This window comes from Ptychodera flava, chromosome 6 (genome assembly GCF_041260155.1).
Source record: "Ptychodera flava strain L36383 chromosome 6, AS_Pfla_20210202, whole genome shotgun sequence".
NCBI classification, from domain to species: domain Eukaryota; kingdom Metazoa; phylum Hemichordata; class Enteropneusta; family Ptychoderidae; genus Ptychodera; species Ptychodera flava.
Window position 1 is genome coordinate 10,217,299 of NC_091933.1, and position 23,222 is coordinate 10,240,520.

Genomic DNA, 23,222 nt, shown 5'->3' on the forward strand with positions numbered 1-23,222 from the left:
GTGATTAATGTTGTTGCCTCATTACTTTTTTGTATCTTTTTAGTGACTCTGTATGATTGTTCCATTAATCGGCGTGACTGTAGTGAATGTCTATCTGAAATATCTACGCGGCTGCCATTGAATTGCGGTTGGTGTACAGGTTCTAGAACATGTGAGGTGCAAAACGTGTGCGAGTCAGAGTGGTGGCCTCATGGGACTTCGAACAAATGTGATTTCCCGACGATTACTGACGTAAGTATGTACGCTATCCTGTTGCTGTAGGGAGGTCATGACACAGTCCACTGAGAAGTGGTTAATAAGGGGTTTGACTTTGACTGAACTGCAGTAACAGTTACTATTACTGTAATAGTATCAGTAAAGGAGGTTATGGTTCATCAATGCATATATCCCAAGATACTTTAAAGTTTCTAGAAAGCACTATTTCAAAACGGATAAATCAAAAGAAAGGGAAAACGTCAAATGTTTAAAAAACATACTTCAAAGAAATAAATATGTCGGTGCTAAAACTGTGCTCTAAGTCTGGTATTTCAAAATTACTCTCATCAGACTTTGTAGCGTCAAAATTATATCAAATATACAACATGTCATTGTGTTATGACCAGTGGATATGCACAGCTGCAGCATATACTAGTAATATCCGTTCCCGTTCTTCCGCTCCACGCTCTATCCATATCACTTGAACTTCCAAACCTACTTTCTTCTCGTCGATCGCTTAAGTTTTCATTGGTTATGACTTCTGTGTGTTTCTTCATTGTGTGACTCTGATGTCTTAAGAAGGGGACGACTATTTATTCGTTTTTTAACTTGATGACTTGGTTTTTGTATATCACTAAGATGCGACTGTCCCTGTAACTTCATACTCGATTTTACCCTACAGGTCTTTCCTATCTCAGGACCCTATGAAGGCAGAACACAAATAATAATCATGGGAACAGATTTAGGTAAACGTACTTCTGACATGAGAAGCGTGACTGTCGCCAACACACCTTGTGCCCTCCAAAATGAAAGATATGAAGTATCAAAAAGGTAGTTTAAGTATTTGTCGCTGGCAATCATTTCCGACTTGAAATGTATGTGAAAAACTGAAACAACAAAACCATTTTCCTCTAATTTGCTACGAACACGAAATTTACAGATGTTTTGATGTAATCTGTGTCTTTCGATGAAAATCTGTTCTATTATTTTTCTTTGAATGATACGCAGAAAAACTCTCCGTTTTAACAAATACGATAAAGTTTGCGGTTCAGTACAGAGTGATATACGCAGTCATTAATTTGTCTATTACCGTTACTGTTCTTATAAAGATTTGAATGCATCACCGGGCCTCTTTGCCAGATGAATCAGGAGCCATTGAAGTACAGGTCCAAGCAAATGATGGAGCCATACAAACGGCAACATATAGAAAGCAATTTATATACAGGGTATGTTACGGAACTATGTCATATATATATATATATATATATATATATATATATATGTATATATATATATATATATATATATAAATTTCAAATGAAGTATTGATTGAAACATGAAATGTGATTTGAGACACAGTAAGGACCGTTATCCAAGTTGATGAATACATTACCTGTAACTTCCACAGAGCTGTAGATTATTGAAGCAAAATTCCTCTATTGCATCGTTTGTACGAAACATTTATTCATGCAAACCTAGCGAAAATTACCGGGTATTTCGAATTGATAGTGGTAACAGGAAATGGAAATACACTGCGGTGTACTACATATTGAAAGGAACTCAAGCATCATAGTTCTCATTGGATTCATTGCTCATATAAAGGATGTATTAAAATGATAACATTTTTTTAAGGCGGAGCTGCACGTTTTCAACACAGTTTTTTCCAAAGGAATAGTTCTCATATAAGATGACAAGGAAACCCCTTAATACTATATATTGTCAATATACTTACTATCTAAAGGTTACTATAGTAGCAATAGTTTACCCTAAGGATGAAGGATGTATATATTTGGGATAAAAAAACCTCAATTTTGGCATTAGTGATAAAAGTCAATTTAAGTAAAAAACTTGATATTCTGAAATGTAATATTTCACTTGAAACAAGAGTATATGTAAAATGGCTATTTTATTTTGCATTATCAATCATTCTACATGGCATAGATCGAAAGACTGACAATCAAAAAAGTGATGAAAAACAAGATTAGCAAAATTAAATGGCTCGTATTCAAAATTTAAGAACTTTGTTTAGCTGAATAGTATTTAAAGAACAAAATTAGTAAAAATTAGAAAATTGAACAAGCCACAGTCCAGTTAAATCCTTGGAAATCTTGAAATAAGCAGAAAAGAGAAGCCAGGAAATTGGGTGATTTGCATACATTTGCATAAATTAACACTTCTTTATCAAGCAACTTAAGAATGCTTGACAGGCTTAATAGAACCAAACCAATATCTTAATCTTTGATTAACAAATAAAAATAAAAAAGTGATTTTGTTCTGTGCTGTTTTGTGTCTATGTTTACAACTATTGTCTTACAAATTTTGACCTAGTGTTATTGGATTATAGATTGGTATGATTGCGATTATTTTGAGCAACATGGGCTGTGTTAGGTGTAACGCCCCTTTATAGATTAAATTCTTGAAAGGCACATTATGAGTAAGCTGTAGGGTTTACACTTGTTGATGCTCAACATACCATTAAACAATCAAATTTGGACAAAGTTGACATTCTAATCAGTTCAGTCACTCTAGAAATTGTTTTTAAGGAAGAGTACATGATTTCCTCATAACCTATTATTCTATAAATTAATTCAGGTCACGTCTATGACAACTGCGTACTTCGTGAGACCGAAGGCAAAGAATCGCTCATTTTGTCGTTTTCCAATTTCACTTCCTACAATAAGCTTCAAATCTAATGAATAAATAGCTAGACTGAATAATTGCATTGTTCAAAAATATGTATAAATCTAATTCTAGGATCCTGATGTTTTAGACTTCACGCCAAAGATCGGGCCAAAGTCTGGAGGAACAATGGTTACCATTATTGGACAATATGTGAATGCGGGTCGAAACATCAAAGCATACTTTGGCGCGTCATCTTGCCATATAGATAGGTTGGTTAACACTAATACATAGGAATGTGCTCATACTTTGGTCTTGAGGTTCAAAAATTCAACAAATAATGTTCGCTGTAATTTGTACTTGTTGCAGAACAGATATCATTGTCTTAAACATGGTGTCAATTTGTCGATCAAATTTGACCTGGTTGAATTTAATAGATTTGAATTATGAAGAATTTATGAAAGCCCAGTAAGCACAAAGTGATGAAACTCCGATGCGATAAAAACTTTGAAAACCGAGATGTTGTATGAAGTAATTACGAGGCAACAGAAAACCAAGCGCAGGTCATGGTGTTTAATACGTGATAAACAGGCATGATATTTGGAAATCTTTCAGTTTTTGTAAAACCGTGTTGAAAATATGAAATCTAAATTACGTAGTAATAGTCTCATTAATATAAACTTGATTGCACATACATAATCACAAACATTGCATATATTAACGTAGGACGGAGAGCGTTGTTAACGAAACCCACCTTCTGTGCATAACAACAATGACGAATGCCACAAATTCTGCAAAACTGTCGATATATTTTGATGGAGCTGAACGTCTCGCACCTGATTACAAGACATTTGTCTTCACAAATGACCCAGAAGTGAGTTCATTTTATCCCATGACAAGCATGATAAGGTAAGTTCTACTGTAGTTGTAATGAAATTTCGTGGTGAGACAATGTTGTCCTGTGAATAGTTTCTAAATCTCACAGTTACTGTTCCTATAATAGGAGTTTTTTTACTTTTGAATGCAACTCTACAGCGCATGGCCGTCAATGTGCTACCTCCCTTCACATTTACATATCGACATATTTATGTTAACATGTGTTCCATGTACATATTTAATACAGTGGTGGACGTGCGATCAATGTCACTGGTCAATACTTCACATCAATACAAAGGCCAAAGATGTTTGTCAATGCTGGAAAGCTGTTTGTTTCTGTAAGTACAGTATCAAAATTTGTTCAATAAGCATATTAACAAGAAGCATACTTTTTAACCAAATTTAAAAAAAGGAAATAGGAAGGTTTTTCTTCAAATTTCACAAACATGTCGAATCAATGCAAATGACTGCAAAGCTTGTGGTTTTGACAATTCAGCACAATAGACATTTTATTCATAAACAGCTCCCATTCATATCTATAATTTTTTGTATGCGCTGTAACTCTGTCTTATCAAACGTTTTATATACAGGAACCATGTATGGTGCACTCATTTGACAAGATGAAATGTATCTCACCGCCGGTAGTATTATCAAGAGTAAAAATGGACACACAAGTCTTAGTAGGCTTCATCATGGATGCAGTTGTTTTGCAACCAGATTTGGACTTCGAAATTAAAGACGATCCTGTTTATTACCCGTTTGCTGACGACGGTAACATTAAAGAATACAGCCGCGGAAGACAGTTGGTCATTGAGGTATTTGTTATAAATCAACAAACTGAGAGATCGACCGAATTAACGTCGGTTGCTTTTTTTTTCTATTTGTAGAACGATAATAATTAGGTCGCACATTATTCGAGGTATTCTTTACTGCCCTTAAACAAGAAAATTCCAAGATTTTTGACAATTCGAACATTTCCTAACTCTGAATGGACAGACAAGTCTTAGTCGACACATACTACAGACAAACTGCCTCTTTGCTTGTTTTAAAAAGTCGAGCCAAAAAACGCAATAAGAGATCAACGTATATAACATCAAGATCGAGATTATTAATCTGCCCTTTATTAAGGGAGAAAACTTGAACTTGGCTTCTATGGCGAGTGAAGTATTTGTAACTATTGGAGAAGAGGAGTGCAGAGTGGTGAGCCTATCAGATGTGCAACTGAACTGTGTTCCTCCAGAGGACGCTCCGAGAGGGGTGAACAAAACTGGTATTTCGTCGGAAAACGGCCTTTCTGAGGTCAGAGTAAGTATGGAAAGCTCATCATAGTACAAGAAGAACGCTGTGGTAGTAGTCTTTGTCGTAGTGACAGTTATAGCAGTAGAAGTTGGAGTAGCAGAGGAAGGGAAGAGAAGATTTTGAAGGCTTATATGTTGTTGTTCGTATTCTCCTCGTCCAAAGACCATTGCAACTGCACAGTCATTCTAGAACTTATTCGTAGATGACGTTCGTAGGTCCTCTAAAGAGACAAGAAATTCTTTCTGTTCATGCAAAAAGCTAACGTATATTTAATATATTAATGTATATTAATCCGTGGCACATGTTGGCCAACCAATAATCCAATTTGCATCTTCAAAATGAAAATTGAAAAGGAACTAATTTTCAATTCTCAAATGGTTTTTTCATCTTGATTATTAACTATTAGGCCTATTTTTAATTTAAAATTTTGTGTCTGTGATTGAAAAATAGGAAATAGGTATATATACAGCTGTGAGGGTGGCACTTTGCGGCCATTTAAATTCCTCTGACAAAATTATTTCCCACAATACACTTCTTCCGTTTTCCAAATTTTCAATTTACCAAAGATCTCATTTTCCTATCTTATTTTGCAAGCGTGGCAGCCGATAGTATCTATCGTCGGCCTAATTTTGACAGTTATTTGCGCGGGCAAATTGTTTTCAATAGATCGAGTAACGAACATACAAAGATCCGATATAGTCAGTTTGACCTGAGCTGACCTACTAAATTTTTGCATGCTTTCAGTCAATATCGCAAACTTGTACGTTGTACAAAATTGTGACAGCCATCGGCCCCATCAGAGTGCAGCATCTACATTTAATTTTATCTAATCAATTTATTCAGCTCGTCTTTTTCAGTTGAAGTTGAGATTCGCACGATAAAGTGTGGTTCAAGATCGACGAACAACATGTTCTCTCCGCATAATGATCTGAGTACCCGTCTTAATTTTTAAGCCGTATGCCGGTCCCGCTTCATGAATTGCATCCGTTACAACCCGATCCAAATCGTGACAGTATCGTCTTACACTTCGTTCAGAGATACCACTTGTACTGGGCAAAACATTTTTGAGATGAACGCCTATTTCGCGCTGACGAATTCTTCTTTTCTTTTCAACAATTTTTTGAGTTTCTTGCTGCTTAACGTACCAACTTAAATTCAGTGCCTGAATTACACGCACTCTACCACCAAATAACAGTGTCAGTTTCTGTTCTAGTATAACTATGTAGGTCGTGGGACGATTTTATTCCCGCTAATTTTTAAAATTATCTTTTGCAATCATCGTAACCGAGATCCCCTATCTTGTCACGCAGAGACAAGTGTTACGCCTTAGCTCGTTCCAGTTATTTAAACCATATTATCAAAAGATACGGAGCTACGCCCCAAATGAAATGGGAAAATTGGACATTTAGTATATTATAATTAAAAAAGGCCCGGAAATAGTGCATTATCGGAAATTAGAATTTTCAGATGGAAATGTGATGGCCGGAAAAAGGCATATTCACATATACAGCAGTATACACCGTGTTTCCATACTTCAATCTCAGGCAAAAGGTTTTAAATTTAAAAATAGGCCTAAAAGTTAATAATCAAGATGATTAAACCATTTGAAAATTGCCGTATTATGATTTTCTGTTTTGAAGATGTAAATTGATTAATAGGTTGGCCGAAATGAGCCGCACATTTATTTTTACCCTTGCAGGTCAAAGTTGGAAATTTAGACTTTTTCATTGGATACTTGAAATACCCAACAGCGGAACAAAGCAAAATATCAGGGGCTATTCTAGGACTTGTAGCTGCCCTTGCCTTGTTGTTGATCATTACTATTCTTATAATTGTGATATGTTACCTGCGGAACAGAAAGTTGGACAACCAAATAGCAGAAGAGGTTGAAAACTGGCTTGAAATAATTGCAATGGGCACAAGGACACGACCAGGTGATTAGTCATTCATGTCATTGTACGGTACGTTTTCCCTTTCATGAATGTGATAAATACATATTGAAGAAACAAGGCGGCGTACTCGATTTTTTGCCGGTAAATGAAATTAACTCTATGTTGCAAATTGTTTATTGCGCAAGCCTAGGTTTTTGGAAGGCAACGTACTTAAGCTACCGAATCTGGCACTTTACTTAGGCGTAATCATGTTTTAATGCATTAATTACATTATTATACACAATCCAGTAACATTACCAATATATGTAACAAGCTTATGCTTATTGAAGAGTATGCTTTCCTACAGATATGGTTCTACCATTCTTAGACTTCTGCAATTACACGGCTAACATGATAACTGATGGACAGGCTGACAACCCACTGTTTAAGAGGCGTTTACAAGTAAGTTTTTTTCGAAGTCTGCTGACGTGTAAGCCCATTCCCTGAGATAAATCTTAACTTTTCTTTAATACATCAAAAGGTAACGCCTACACTATTACTGACAATGATAATGTTAGCAACTATAACTGTTATGTTATCGAAAAAATATTTAGTGTAGAACAAATTAATGACATGTACAAATTTGCAAATACATGATAATCAGATCCGACACAGCTAAACGTTTTAGAGACCTGTTCAAAGGAAAATGCAACTTTGAGTTCCTGCGTATTCCCGGTACATAATTAACCTTATTATTACGGTTATAGTATATACAACTCATTATGCAGCTTCTATGCAACTTACTCAGTGTCGTACTGGTTACAAGAGAAATAGTATAATTGTATGCTCTTTTTGTGTATTTGTTTATTTTTATTTATTTACTGGCTGAGAACAACGGGCTTTCGCCCAATTACTGTTCCAGCAAAAGACAAAATGAACTAACAAAAAGCACAACAAAGAAACAGTGACGGTAACAACTCAGTTAAAAAAAATAATCATCGGTAAAACCGGAACTAAAAATAAAAAACATCATTATATAAAAATTTGCGAAATTGCCCATAGTTACAATAAAAAATATCATGAATCTAATTGTTTAAAATGTTATTCAAACCTTTCATAGTTCTTGGTAAAATGCTGAAGCATGAACATGTGCTTACGGTAGCAGTTAATAGTAGCGTATAAGTTATAACAGATCTATTTCAGTCTCTCGTTCATCTCTCGTTTTCCAGAGTGATACTGATTGTACCAAGAGTTTGGAACAATTCTACTCCTTGCTTGTCGATGAATCTTTCTGTCTTGTGTTCATACGCACCCTTGAAGATCAGACGAAGATGACTACAAACCATAAGTAAGTTGCACGTCTCAGTAAACAGGCGATGTTGTTTTTTCACAAGTACAGTTCACTGATATTGTCGTTAACGCCATTGTTAGTTCTGTTTTTTGTTTTTTTTTTACCAGAGCCACGGTTGGCTATCTCCTAACAATAATCCTTCAAAGAGAGCGGCATATGTTTTACCTGACAGAGTGAGTATAACTCCGTGTGAAACCGTTTATAGCTTATCTGTTTATTCGTTAGCTTATCTGTTTATCACTTTACAGTATTTGCATTGTATGAAACAACATCCATTGACTACGGCAATACACGTAATCTGGCAATATTGACCGATTACCAAGTAGTTTTCATTAAACTAGGGCATTGTTTCTCAATTGTAGATAATTTCTAACTTCTTATGTTTCTGACACTTGGTTGGATATAATGACGCTTAATTCGATAAATGGAATTACTCTTTATGACTCTAGAGTATTTTATTGTCTTGATCTATTGCTTTCAGTGCTGGTTGCATGGTTATCGAACAATGCGACATTTATTATCGGAAATTTGTTATTAAAAGTAGTTGTATCCTTGAAATAGTCAATTTCGTTCGGTAGTGCATTGTCGTTCAAATTTAAATATAAATGCCACTCGACGAAACATGCAATGGCCACTGATGTGCACTAATATCAAACTGTAATACTTAACTCAAAATACAATTGCCATTGCAATCGGTTTATTAACGAATCTTAAACTGCAATCTCAGGCTATTGAAGGTATTACTGGCCGAGACTGCCGTAAAAGCAAACAAGACAAAGAGGACGAGGTCAATGCTTAAAAGGTATGATGAATGTATGCTTATTGCGCTAAAATAATGTCACATGATGATGTTGAATCTTTTTCAAATTGGAATACTGCGTGAGACTGCTGTAACAAAAAAGTAGAGAGTCATCAATAATTATGCTTTAATAATGTTTTAATTTGCCTAACATAATATATTGTCATCTTAGACAATGACAAATAAATGTCTTTCTTTTGTAAATAGAAATGATTCTATAATGGAGAAGATATTGACTAGTTGGTTTGCCATAACACTGTACACCTTAACCAAGGTGCGTAATATTTGTATCTTTTGGTCTGTTTCCGCTTAACCCTTAGGGTATTTTGGATTCAAACCTGTTCATCAGAAATCAGACCTTATTTTGTCATGATTACGATGTCCTATTATGTCATTTAGCATATCATGACGGAGACGGTCCATTTCAAAAATTAAAATTCGCAAAGAAAATTAAATTTGTTGGTTTTATAAAAACTCAGAAACATATGCTGAAGTACGTTGATAGGAATTTGAGTTGTTCGCGTACATGAATATGTTGTTGAATCTTTTTAAAATTGGATACTCTGTGAGTCCGCTGTAACAATAAAGTAGAGAGTCATCATCATCATGAACTCATTAGCTTGGATAATCAAGATGTGGATAAGAATGCAAATATCATAATAAGTTTAGAGGAGATGTGTGGACAGTTTAGAAATGTTAAGGTTCGTAAAACCGCCGGTCCCGACAAAACTTCTTCAATAATGTTGTATCGAGTTGGCCCAATCTTTACCAAAGTATTCCAATTCTCACATAACACTCATACTGTCCATCGGTATTGGAAAACAAGTTGTATCATTCCCGTTCCAAAAGTATGAAGGCCACAGAAACATAATGACTTCCGACCTGCCGCACTCACGTTAATTCCAATGAAATGTTTTGAAAGATCCCCTTAAAACATTTTGCGTCTCAAACAGCGTATCAAGACCCCGCTACAATTCCCTTACCGCCAACACAAGAGTACGGAAGATGCAGTCCTTCGTCTTCTACATGCCCTCACATAACATCTTGATACTTCCAATGCGTCTGTTTGAATTTTATTTGTGGACTTCTCAAGCGCGTTTAATACTACTTCATCAAACTTGTTTATCAGAAAATTGAAAATATATCTCAGTAAACAGGCAATTGAGCCATTGGGTTGGAGATTGTTTGTTTAGGAAACCACAGTTTATCAAGGTAACTTCGATGCGATCGCAGGTGCGATTGACAAATACCGGCTCGCCTCAAGGCTCGGTTATATCATCGTCATTATTTATCATATTTACATCTTACTGTACTCTTACACATGCCGACAGCCATGATAAGCTTACAAATTAGCTGACGAGAAGGCTTTAGTTAGCCTAATTGCAGCAGATCAGGACACAGTATACACGGAATGTGATGGTGATAACTCGTTTTTGAATGTAAAGAAAACTAAAGATATGATAATTTATTTCAGGAAAAACTAAATCAGTCCAAAATGAGCTTGAAAGGGTAAATAGTTATAAATATCTTGGGATCCTTCTTACAAACATAGTTTCTTGGTATGACCATGTTAATATGTCATACCGAAAATGTCAGCAAAGATTATGTCTTCTACGTAAGTTGCATAGATTTGATATATCCGGAAACAGTTTGCATATGTTTTACAGATCAACGGTAGAGTCTATTTTTTGTTAATTGTATTTCCTGCTGGGGAGGTAGTAGTAATGAAATCAAATAAATCGTGTCTTTAAAACTGCTAGGAATATTCTAGGAATACTAGGAATTGTCTAGTTTTGATGACTTGTACATGAAATCAGTGAAAAACCAATCTAAAACTGTATTGTCTGACAAAACGCATCAACTGAATAGTAAGTTCATTAAAAATGAGGTCTGTGCCAGATATCACTCAATTAGGTGCCGCACAAACAGCATCAGAAATTTGTGCCCTAAGCAGTGAGGATTCTTAACCAATTTTCAGGTGAAAATCTCGTTTCGGAGACGGCTACTGCCATGATTATTTTATCATCAATTGTCCACACCTCATATGTAATATTCCACTCTCACCAGCTTATGGGGTATCATTTCCCAGCTTATTCGATATGCTAGAGCATGCAGTTCATATGGTGATTTTGTAGAGAGACATGGCCATCTCTCTTACAAACTATTAAATCAAGGTTACACCAGAGCAAGACTTGTCTCTACATTCAAACGCTTTTTTTGGCAGGTATCGCAAGCTGGTAGATAAATATAATATCTCTCTTCGACAAATGATCACTGATGGCATCGGTGACATTGGGCCTTAGTTAGTGACCACTACCTATCTGACTCATAGATTGATATATGGCGGGTGCCACATGTGGGGCAGGATGCGCTTACTATTTTCGAAACACCTGACATCACTTCTTGGTCTTCTGGCCAGAGGTCCATATATCTTTCTTTCATAATTATGACTTTGTTTGTGTACCGTCTATTTACTGTCTGTTCTGTGCTGTTTTGTGTCTATGTTTACAACTATTGTCTTGCGAATTCTGACCTACTGTCATTGGATTATGGATTGGTATGATTGCGATTATTATAATAAATTAAACAGTTGTTGATAGACAATGCTGTGGCTGTTATCTGGAACTGTGCTTTTTAATCTTTTGTCTATTATGAAATATTTGTTTAAAGGCTGTGTGCACCACAACGAATTCAGTTGTTATTGGATTAATAAAGGATAATTAAGGATAATACACTTACTTACTTCCGTATATCATCTCATACTTTACTAATAGAACAAGGAAGACACAAGAAACTTTCACGAGAGAATAGACTGTGTTTTTGCAATGATGGTAGTATTGAGAACGAGTATCATTTCCTTTTGCAATGTAAACTTTATAACGATTTAAGATCAAAATATCTCCCACCTCAATACACAACAAACCCAAATATAGATAAATTTATAACTTTGTTGTCTTCACAAAACAACGAAACACTAAGAAAGTTGAGTACTTACTTATTTCTTGCGTTTGAAATCAGAAAGAAATACCTCGAGCGACACTAGATTTTGATTATTTGATGTGTGATGTCATGACTTAGTTCTGTAATTATTTCGAAGGTCACTGTTCATGTTACTGTAACTTAATAAATTATTATTATTAAGGCTAATAAAGGATAATAAAGTAATAATAATAATGATAATAATAATAATATGTTTGTGTGAAGTAAGAAGTAAGAATCAGACTATGAATAGTACTATTGTCCTGCTCACACTGCAGCTTTGTAATATCCGTATTGTATATTTAAATTTCAGATGTGCATTGGAGAGTCCGTCTTCATGATGTACAAAGCTGTTTGTGTTCAACATAACAAAGAGACTGGAAACGTAATGAAGGTAATCCCAGCTTACCCTCGTAGAGTCCTAAGTGAACAAAGAGTTTACCTACTCAATATATTACAATTTAACATTCACGTTGTAGCAGCGGTCGGAACATGAGATTAAAAATTAACATTACATAGAAACATTACTGTAATCATGTAGAAGCGGCGTTTTTATGCTTCTTGAATTTTAGGTTTATAACTGCTGTTAATTATTCTCAAGCTTTAAATCCAAGTAACACATGGAACGTTAAGTTATAGCATCAGCAACCCTCAGTTGTTCACAGACAATAAATAATTAGGTTTAAAGAGCCCTATTTGAGCAAAACACATCGATCGAACGACAGACTAACATTGTACTTCCTCTATTACCTGCATTTCATTGCTGGCCTTCATGTTGTAGTAAGGCACCAACCTTGGATGCTTTATTACAAACATAGATGAATCGTAAATTAAAGGGTCTCCTTCAGTATCGGATTAAATTTTAACTGGGTTTTAATATCCTGCAGAAACCTGTAAGTGCAAGAATGTTTAATTGTTTTCATTTGTCCCTGTGGACGAAGTCCGGCAGGAGGCAAATGTTTTAGTCGCCCGCGAAAACCTTAACCAATTTCTTTCAAAGTTTGTATAATGACATTATGTCATACATATGCACATCAATTTGTATAGCATATTTGTATTGCAACATTGCCACCATGGAAATATTGGATACAATCAAACATGAATCAAGCTTAGAGTCGTTACCCAGGCATACCTCAACCAATGTTATTTTAACCTAGTAAAAAGATATATACATAGTTGGTACTTCAATTTCTTATCAAGACATAAATCAAATTTGCTGCTAAAGAGTCTTTGTTGTCATCATTTTGTGCGTCAATAAGTGCTACGCAGACATCCCTAGTCCGATTTCATCAGAACTGGCACAACTACAATGTACCATGATATACATAATATGTATATCAGTTTGTGTCGCAATACCATCCAATATGGTCGCTAAGTGGCGATTTTTTGATGATCACAGTAGTAACCTGACATGCCTGAAAAGTTTTAATTCAAAGCGGATATAAGTAAAATTTCGACGAAATGCATGTCTATATACGGAACACAGTACAATCTAATGTGGATGCCAGGCGGCTAGCTTTCATTTTTAATCTCCTCACCATTTCTTTGAGGTGTCTGAAGCGATATATTCAAATTTAGTGTAAAGACATTGTACTTTGATTTCAAGATATAAATAAACAGTTTCAATGAAGAAGATAACACCACATAGAAACACAAAATACTGAAATCAAAAACAGGGATTGCTAAATAAAAGAGCCATTTGATCCAATGTGTATGCATAAACAATTTATTGTGTTCTGTCCTTTTCGCCTTAACAATAATGCATAATCAAGCCTACAGACACAGTGCAAAGAAGTGTTGCTACAGTGTTCAAGGAATGTTTAATAGTGGCAAGACAACAAAACCCTGTATTTCCAGCTCCAATCAAGTACATGTTTGACTTTATGGACTCTCTGGTTGTTAAAAATGATATTGTCGATAGAGATGTAGCAAAGATATGGAAATGCGACAGGTAATAGTGACAGGATTCTGTATTCATGCTATCCCCATGTAATGTTCAGAATTTATGATCTCAATAGGTGTAAAATGTGAGAAGATACTCTGCCAACAGGCAGTAGTGAACCAATCATTATGATAGTTTTCAACTAACAATATATCAAATGTCAAAATCATATAACGTATTTGTCTATTTTAAACCTTATGTATGTAATTTTCAATGATGATCAACTTTTCGCATGTAATAACACATATGCGATTCCCGCCGGAATAATTCTTGCTTTGATATTTACGAAACGTCGAGAAATTCCATTTATGTTATCATGCAATGACACAATCATCTTTCATTTAGTCTGCATTTGAGATTCTTTGCCAAAATATTAAAGCGACCACAGAGTATGCTGGACATCAATATCTCTCGAGCCGTCGGAAGGGAACTTGACAAAATATCACAAGCTTTCGTCGAAATCTGCTCGGACACAAAGGTAGCTTACGTTGCCCTTAATGCTCGTATATTTTATGTTTCGCTACGTCCATGGCAGTCGATTGACGAGTTCCGAACAAGTTATTATGCAACCATCTCTTATGATGTCGTATTGATTTCTTAGCAATAAGCTGTATTTGACCAAATGTTAGAGTTCGGCTATTAATCGCAATGGCTCAAAATATGACTGTTTTTAAGGGTAAATATGACGTTATTCGGCTGAAATGTATATTTTTGAAGTTGATACAAAGTTTTATAGATTTTCTTGAATGAAGTCCAGTCTTTTTATCGGATAAGTACCCGAAACACCATACAAAATCTTAAGATAATATTTTGTTAAATATTTAAAGTATACAAGCGTTTTAAGAATGCAAAGAAGCCTCCTTTATTGTATTGATAACAGAATGTTTCTCTTTCACTTGATTAATTGCCTTAAAATGCTTTAACGAATGAAGCTGCTTAATACCTATCTTTTTTAAAGAAACACCAACAGCTGACCCGTACGTTGAAAACATTGAACACTTTCGCAGACGGCTGCGAACATACATCGAAGAAGTGAAGGCTCTGCCACCTTGTAGTGAAGCAACACTGAAGCATTATCTGGATGAAATCTACCAGGTATACAATATAAACGTGCATAAGACGATGGGCATATTCAAACTTGTACAGCTGTTGAAAAGCAATGAACGCGATCGGAACTAATTTTGGATAATTGGATGGTGAAGTAATGTCGATTTAATCTACAAATGTTATCTCATCTGCTTTTCCTTTTATATTACACACTATTTTATGGGTAAGTTGCGATATAGCAACATTCAGCTATATGGCACCTAACACTTTAGAGAAATTTGCAAAATATGAAAATCCAATCATCCCAAATTAGTTCCAATCGTATTAACGCATACTAGCTTAATAGTTTACTGTATTATGGCTGTTGAGGACTGCACACAGGTAAACAGAGGCAGGAAAGACAGTGTTCATTCAATATTCAACCGATTTCACAATAAATCTAATACAATGTATCTGTGTCGTCAGAAAGGGTATTCCAAAATGGTATGAAAGATAAAGGTAAAACTATTTACCCGTATGTACTAACGTAATTAAACGTGGATCTCAATATCGCATCCATCCTGCGTCTCTACTTCCTTTTATGCGTAAATGTTATCATTTTAACAATTGGATTCTTGTTTCAGGATTGTAGTGAATCTTTTGACAAGATGTTTGCTCTTGACAAACTCTTTTACTTCTACATCGGATTCAAAGATGAGGTACTCATTATTTTTCTCAAGATAGAAGAGTTATGCATTTTGTATGTAATTTCCACTTTGTTTGATGACAAACAATATAATAGCAAATGTGTATATCCAAAATTTTGGTGCAGCAAAGGGTAGCGTACATACAACCGGGAGATGTATACTCTCTACCTTAATCCATCACATTTCCAGTAAAGCAATGTATTGCCTACCAGCGCCAGGTCTCCTTACCCTTTACTCATAATTTTTCCTACATCATGGGCAATACTTTACTGAGCAAACGACTGTGCACAACTTTCAAAGGAGAACAAGCGATAGGCCAGACAGAAAACCATTGTTCATCGGATTTTTTTTTTTGGGGGGGGGGCGGCAAAGCTACAGACGCGGAAGTGAATTAATTTTTTGTGAACTGCCAAACTCTACCACTAGTTACATTGTTACTGGTGACTATTAGTCTAGGGTTTACAGACTGTCCGCAATAATAGAGGCATTACATATTGATGGAATGTTGTCGTAAATAATCCTGAGCATTTCCCCCATGCTCACAGACAAAAAAGAATAAGCTTTAGTAATATGCACTACAAAAAATCACGTAAAAGTAAAAAATGCAGCATTGCCTGTTTACGTCCTCCAAGTAGGGTCTGACATTTGCTTTTTTTCTATTTTTTGGTTCTGGCGATCGTAAATGCCAACACACCTATCTGGAGAAAATACATTGAACATAGCAAACGCATATTATTCGTTACTGACAAACACCTTCTGAACCGACACCAACGCAACTGCATTTTTTTCCATAGTGATAAATTTGTATGCTTTTCTTATATCTTTTATCAAATGTCACACAGTACTTGAGATATCCAATGATTCATTATGAGTTATACCACTGGGGATTCCTCCACGAATTCTGCGTGTCTCCCGTTCATAGATAAATTCATGGACTAGTTTAAAAAATTCTTATAACGTGTTTTTAAGCACACCATTCTAGCAATTTCCATTTGAGTGACATGTAAAGTTATACTTGCTCCTCAAAGTATGGCGTCTGTACTTCCTGCGGAATGTGACTTTTGTAGATATTTTGAAATAAATGTACTTTCACTTTTAGATGCTTAAAATTATTGCCTATACGGGGGATAGAAAACGTTATACGAAAAGTAACCGTCATTGTTGCAAATTGAACAAAACTCCGGGTAATTTTATTGTATTGTGGCATGTCAGTAACGTGCTAAATGAATCGCCGAACGCATTATCTGAATAAACGCTGTGCATGAACAATGTATTTGGAGCTAAATGCTGACTGTCGCGCCATGTCAAATGTTGGTGATCCAATCAATACTTATAACTCATAAACCTTTAAGAAACAAGGATATTACTGCTGAAAGTCAACTCCCGTTGCGTCGTACCACAAAAAATATTGACTATATTCAACTTTTGGTAGTAATTGCAATGCGTAAGTACGTCAAACAAATAGGCCGACGTATCGGAGGCGTTTCCGAAGAGCACTTTATAGATAATACTTTGCCTGAACAGGTAATATCAACAATCATCAATGCGAGAACAAGTAGGATTGAGGACTGCCGCTTTAATTTTAATCCTTGATTACCTGTACCTGACCACGACCTGCCATCATAAGTCACAAACACTGCCCTTTAGCTTGTTGTTAAAGCGTTATCTGAATATATACTCAATTGCCAACATCAAGCTATACACCGATGGGGTAACTTCCAAGAGGACCGTGAGTACGGACGACAAGTTCATTCTTAGGGAATACATCATGAGTCGTTATTTGAAATGTTACAGACTGAAGGAGGAGAATAGAGCGTATGCATCCTTCGTGGTCGTACGTACCGTACCCTGTACTTGCTATTGTGAATAGATAATTATTTACTATTTTTATAGCCTCATTTACGCAGATTTTCAATATTTCTACTATTAGTCCTCAAAACATATTTATCATTAATAATTCATGAAGTTGGTAGCAAGCAATCTGACAGTTATTCACCGGGCATCAGAAATTTATCATAAACTGTGAAAACGTCCCAATAGCGTCGCGATGTAAGATTGTTGCCTTCGTATAAGTGTACGTATACATGATTACATAAAATGAGGAAACTGGACACAGATCTAAGGGCAAAGTCATAAAAGAGGGAACGGTAAAGTTTAGCTTTTCTTAATGTAGAGAAACGCAGCGAGGACTGTTTTTTTGTTTGATGGGACATAGAGAAACGAGTGATGAGAAAGGAATATTAGAGTGAAGATCTTTACCGATAATTTTCACTTTCTAAATTTTCTTTTTATTTAGGATCAAATCAAAATAATACGTTTAAACTTGTAAGGTCCTTAGGCGTCAATCTCTCTCCGTCCACTGGTTGGCTGCTCTTGTAAATTGTAATACTATTTTAATATGCTATAAAACATTATTTCCATTTTCATAACTATGGAAAATGATAATTCTAAAGTGCGGATTCTGACTTACAGATAAGTACAGCCCTAGAAAGGAATGGACACTGCAAGAAAGCCGGTCATGCAGCAATAATGGATCGGCTTATCGCTTCTATGATGGAAAACCAGTATGAGCAGATACCGAGCAACTGCGAATCACTGTATGCAAATCCTCTGGTTCACTATGAAAGTCTTCATCACAAATCCAACGAAGAAGCTGATTACGAAGACCTCCAATTGGAATCCGAACCATTTTACTCGGCTCTACATAACAACCAGCAACGGTTGCCTGGGGTGTCTTCCGTGCAACCACACTCTAAGTACCAAACAGTACAGGCAGAGCCACCATCACAATACACTACACTATGGGCAACAGCAGAAAAGGGAGGGAGAAGGTTCAATGTATCAACCATTGCAAATGCAAGATAATCCCTCGCAGTATGAAACACTCGGAATTAACCATAAATAATGGAAATAATGACAGCATACTAATGCAAGTACTATTTCCAGTACTGTTAATTTGTTGATAGTAGCATTGTTGTTCTTGGGATTAAACATTGTACACAATAACGTTCAACTAGTACAAAATAAGTAGCATTTATATTCGATATTTTAATATCATGTACTGTATTGAGGATCTTATCCCACTGTCCTCATTATGCTTTCATCAATCGGAAGATTAGCCTTCATCATATTTCCCTGATATTAATTTTGGTATTTTACAAAGCTGATGTACTTTTTTACCTGACATATTATATTATTAACTAGATATTACTGGTCATTGTATTTTCTAATGGTATTACCCCGATGATCGCAACTTCAGTATTGTATTTTAGATATAGATTTGACGATATTCAGACTTGTCAAACTGCCTACTTACTGTAAGGCCTGAGAAAAAAATTTACTGGGATTTATTTTGCAAAGCTTCAGAGGCGACGGGCGATTTCTTTATATTTTTAGTTACGAACCAGCAAAATATCCCACTAAACATAGTTACATTGTTACTGATGATTTTGAGTCTAGATTCTACAAAGGGTTCACAACAATAGATCAGGTACATGTACGGGCAGTTTTAACAGAACAAACCTCCACATGTTCCCGGAAAGAAAACGAAAAACCTCAAAAAAGATGGAGAGCAACAGTGACCTCAGTCTCCCCAATTAAAAAAAAAATAAAAATCCAAAATGCTGCAATAGAAGCGACGATTCTGAGGAACAATTTAATTATTCCTCCAGACCTAAATGTTGTTTATTTCTAAAAAGATACTTGTCATATTGGTAATACATACTGAAAAATCACTCTGTTCATTGTAGTTAACAGAACATAAAAGACACTCCGAGGAGTTTTGATAATTTTCTTAATTGTTGTATGTCTTTAAGAGAGAAAGATAACGCTTGATATTTGTGTCAGACGAACCACAATGTGAACCAGTTCAAATAGTGTTGTTACACAATGTTATTTGTTTGTTTAGTCAAGGGTAGAATCAATGCGAAACAAATCTCAATTGAATTAAATTAATAGCCACATATAACAAAAGAATTTAAATGAACCAGTTTTGATTTTCGATTTCTACACGTATACGTTGTGTCACCAAATAATTGACAAAATTCATTTATAAACTCTTTAAGAAACATTATCTGTCATACAAGCAAGTCCTGGAAAATCCATATTGTATGATAAAATGTCAATCATTAAATAAATGTATTAAAAGGTCACTTGTTGCATAGTACATTGTCCGTTTATGTCATGCAATGACATAAAATTGCTATACTTGAAGTTGCCTTAATAATACGCATGATATATTGCGACCTCGGATGGCAAACTTTGACTACTGTCGGTAAATATTTTGCTGTAAAGACCTGCTTTTTTAAGTTGGCCATCGATGGGCGCAGCGCAGCACTGCAAAATATCGTTGAGGGCAACAGGTATATCAGTAGGTGATTAAAGCAATAGCTTGAATGGCGTACATTAGATAATCCGGAAACATAAACACTATCTCTCTCCACACTACACCTAATTAATTATCTCTTGTTTTACGAAAGCATAAAAAACCGGCGTTCTCTACTTCAAAATACTTTACGATTTAAATAACAGAATTAACAGGTTAAGTAATTTTGTCATCTTGCTATTGCTTGTTTTATTATGATCATTTTCAAGAACCCGTGATCCAATTCACCGATTGATTTGAAGACGTTGTTTATGCTATCAACAAAAACATCGCCAATGCTATATTTAGAGGTTATTACCCAATATCACCTGTTCGTGTGTCGTATCAGCATGAGTGTCATTTGTGATGCGTCAGACTCGAGACGAAGTCGAGTGTCTGACGCATCACAAATGATACGAATGCTGATACGACACAAGGAACAGGTGATATTTGGTAATAACCGATTTATCATATACCCATGCCCATAATTTTACTAATAGAACGAAAAATCTTAAATTTTGAGGCTTTACTTTATTACGCCTTGCGCATAAATATCAGAATGTTTATGTGAACAGGCTTCATTCATAAGATAAACGACAAAGCTGTCAACATCACGCGTGACATCGCTGCAAGTGTACGTAAGTCGTCCATATCGCAATGCAACCCAAGAAGAAAGACACCGGGATACAAAAATCGTCATACAGAAGGAACTGTTTAAGGTGCAATATGCTATTACAATTATAACCGATCAAAAACTGTGCTCAGCTTTAAATCTATCCTGATTTCGATCGTCGTACGGCACGGAGCTCGCGCGGAGGAGGGGACGCCATTTTGTTAGTTTACCCTCAGGCTGAGAGTTGCCATGTCAACAGTCGTCGCGCGCGCGACATTGCTGTCACGCCACGCGCTCACTACCTGTTCGGGGGAGACCGTGCACAGTGTCGGCGCCGTGCGAACGGCAGAATGTTTGCTAGAACTTGACCAAGAAAAATACCATGGGAAAACATTTCAAGACTCAACATGTTATATCCGCATTTTGCAACCAGAAGTACACGTGTTCCTCGAAACCCTTCAAGTTTTTACGTCAGCGACATCGCTTCGCAGGCGGGGAGCGGCAGCCATTTTGTTGTTTACGTTGTTTACCAACAAACTGCTAATATAGTTCGGGAAAGCTCTAAAACTGATGACGTTCATCGTGCATATATCTCGACGTTTACCGTGAAATATCACGGCTGATATTTTACGGTGAACGTCACTAGGATGTAGCAATAAGCTTATGGGCATGGGTATACGATAAAGTAGTGTTATTGCATCCTAAGTAGAAAAATATGCGAAACAATGACGAACAATAACAGAAGAGCCGTGCCAGGCTATGGACTTTTTACAGCTACATGCCATACCGAGCTCCGACTGTCACATTTCAAAACCATTTATATACCTTCAACTCTAGTTGACCTACTATCGTCCTGTTATTCCCACTTGCAGTGTATCGAGTTGTGTGTAACTTACAACCTTTGCTACACGCAGCTGTCAAACCTTGTTACCTTTTCCCAACGTATGTCGTCCTACTCATGATGTGTGCAGTAACTCAGACCTCTGAAGCAAGGAATCGTTTCTTCCGGCTTTACTGCAATTCGGTGACCACGACACTATTTTGCAGACGTTTCTGTTTGTATCTCACTGAGATATTTGTTCAGACTTGTCAAGAGTAGGGGCGATGCCTGTGTGACATATTTAGCTTAGAAATTAATTGCAATCTCTATATTCTTGTCTGGAAGCGACGCCGCGTACAAAAGAAGATGTCATGATCAGTGTCGACAACAGGTTGAATTAAACCTTTCCTTTAATCGTTTAAAATTGGACGGCAATTGAAACGAGCAAATACATGCAGCGTGAGTACACCACATTTCAATAATAGGCAAATAATTTTGTCGCGAAGAAGTGCACTCCAGGTATACACCATTCGTCTGTCGTCATTTTGCAGAGAGTGACGAACACAGGAAGAAGGAAATTACAATCACACATATGGCAGGTACACCACGAACCGGAGGTCATAATGTCGCACATATTTGTACAAGCAAATTATTTGCCTGTCTTTAATATAAAAACAGGTCTGAGTAAGGTGTGCTGACAAATTTTGGTCAGATAAGCGCCTAAATATGACGATGACCCCTGTCGGTCGTAAATCATTCTCGCGGAGGTTGAAATGGTAGAACAGCTGCAATAACGAATATGTCTATCGGGGATGACTGGCTGTGATATGTTGTATTGCAAATGATTAATCAATCATAATAGGAGTATTTGTAATAGGATAGGCCTAACAACAGGAATACTTAGTGACTATTAATTATAAAACATATACCACAAATTGAAGGTGGAGATTTTTGCGAATTGACCATAAGGCTTGTGTCTGAGGGCTTGAGATCTTCTGGGGCAAGGCTTTTAAGGTTTAGGATGTGTCGTTATTACGAGCAGGCGCCTTGCAAATGCAATGATTCTTCCATGATTTTCCCGTTCTTTAATGATTCTAATTGAAAACAAACAAAGCAGATATGACGAATATCGTTCAATCGCCTTCGGTGCTTCAACGATCTCGACTAGCAGCAAAAATTAGCCTGTAGATGTTACTTAATGGTGAGAAACTAATACAATTACTGTAGAGAGTTATGTTGGCATTAAATTTGGCAATTGTAACATGTAAAGATTTTCTACAATAATTGTAAAGTTTATGAAAATTTACGGTTGCCTGTTGGACATACTTGATGGTATCATGAAGTAGATTGATGTGCGTGTATTTTATCCATGCCTCCGTGTTATTGTACAAAGTGATATACATGTTTGAGAAAAGGGTCGGGACAGACGGATGGACAGAGCACAGTCTCTAAGCTTTCCGTCTTTCGTCCGCACGTACTTAAATCTTTACGAACTGCAGACCATTGAACCTTTTACAGGACAATGACGAATTTTCCGTTAAACTGCCAATATGAACTTCCTGTGACAATGTTTGTACTCTTTATCATTCTACTTACAAACTTTTACATCCCTCTCATATGACCATAAATAATAATTTTCCGGTTCTCCTTATTCCTCTTCTTTACATGGCCTGTAAATCGGATTTTCCGAAAATAATGAAATGGCTACTCTCAAGACCCACAGACCAAGCCAAATTCGAAATTTTACCATGCAGGCTCAGCA

The 23,222-nt window shown here is 36.1% G+C and overlaps 1 protein-coding gene across 1 annotated transcript in view; it reads left to right on the forward strand.

Annotated features, from left to right (window-relative positions):
* The window catches only part of LOC139134794 (plexin-B-like), a 39,088-nt gene extending 19,278 nt beyond the window's left edge, over positions 1–19,810 (forward strand). The window contains exons 12-31 of the mRNA XM_070701853.1: positions 44–231; positions 878–1,026; positions 1,305–1,421; positions 2,950–3,086; positions 3,541–3,723; positions 3,938–4,028; positions 4,281–4,505; positions 4,819–4,995; positions 6,689–6,923; positions 7,228–7,322; positions 8,090–8,208; positions 8,319–8,384; positions 8,939–9,013; positions 9,218–9,284; positions 12,303–12,383; positions 13,762–13,940; positions 14,277–14,409; positions 14,890–15,026; positions 15,602–15,676; positions 18,137–19,810. Coding sequence (XP_070557954.1) covers positions 1,311–1,421; positions 2,950–3,086; positions 3,541–3,723; positions 3,938–4,028; positions 4,281–4,505; positions 4,819–4,995; positions 6,689–6,923; positions 7,228–7,322; positions 8,090–8,208; positions 8,319–8,384; positions 8,939–9,013; positions 9,218–9,284; positions 12,303–12,383; positions 13,762–13,940; positions 14,277–14,409; positions 14,890–14,967 — 2,052 coding nt within the window. The 5' untranslated portion in view covers positions 44–231; positions 878–1,026; positions 1,305–1,310 and the 3' untranslated portion in view covers positions 14,968–15,026; positions 15,602–15,676; positions 18,137–19,810. The remainder of the gene's footprint in view (positions 1–43; positions 232–877; positions 1,027–1,304; positions 1,422–2,949; positions 3,087–3,540; positions 3,724–3,937; positions 4,029–4,280; positions 4,506–4,818; positions 4,996–6,688; positions 6,924–7,227; positions 7,323–8,089; positions 8,209–8,318; positions 8,385–8,938; positions 9,014–9,217; positions 9,285–12,302; positions 12,384–13,761; positions 13,941–14,276; positions 14,410–14,889; positions 15,027–15,601; positions 15,677–18,136) is intronic.
* Positions 19,811–23,222: the final 3,412 nt, after the last annotated feature.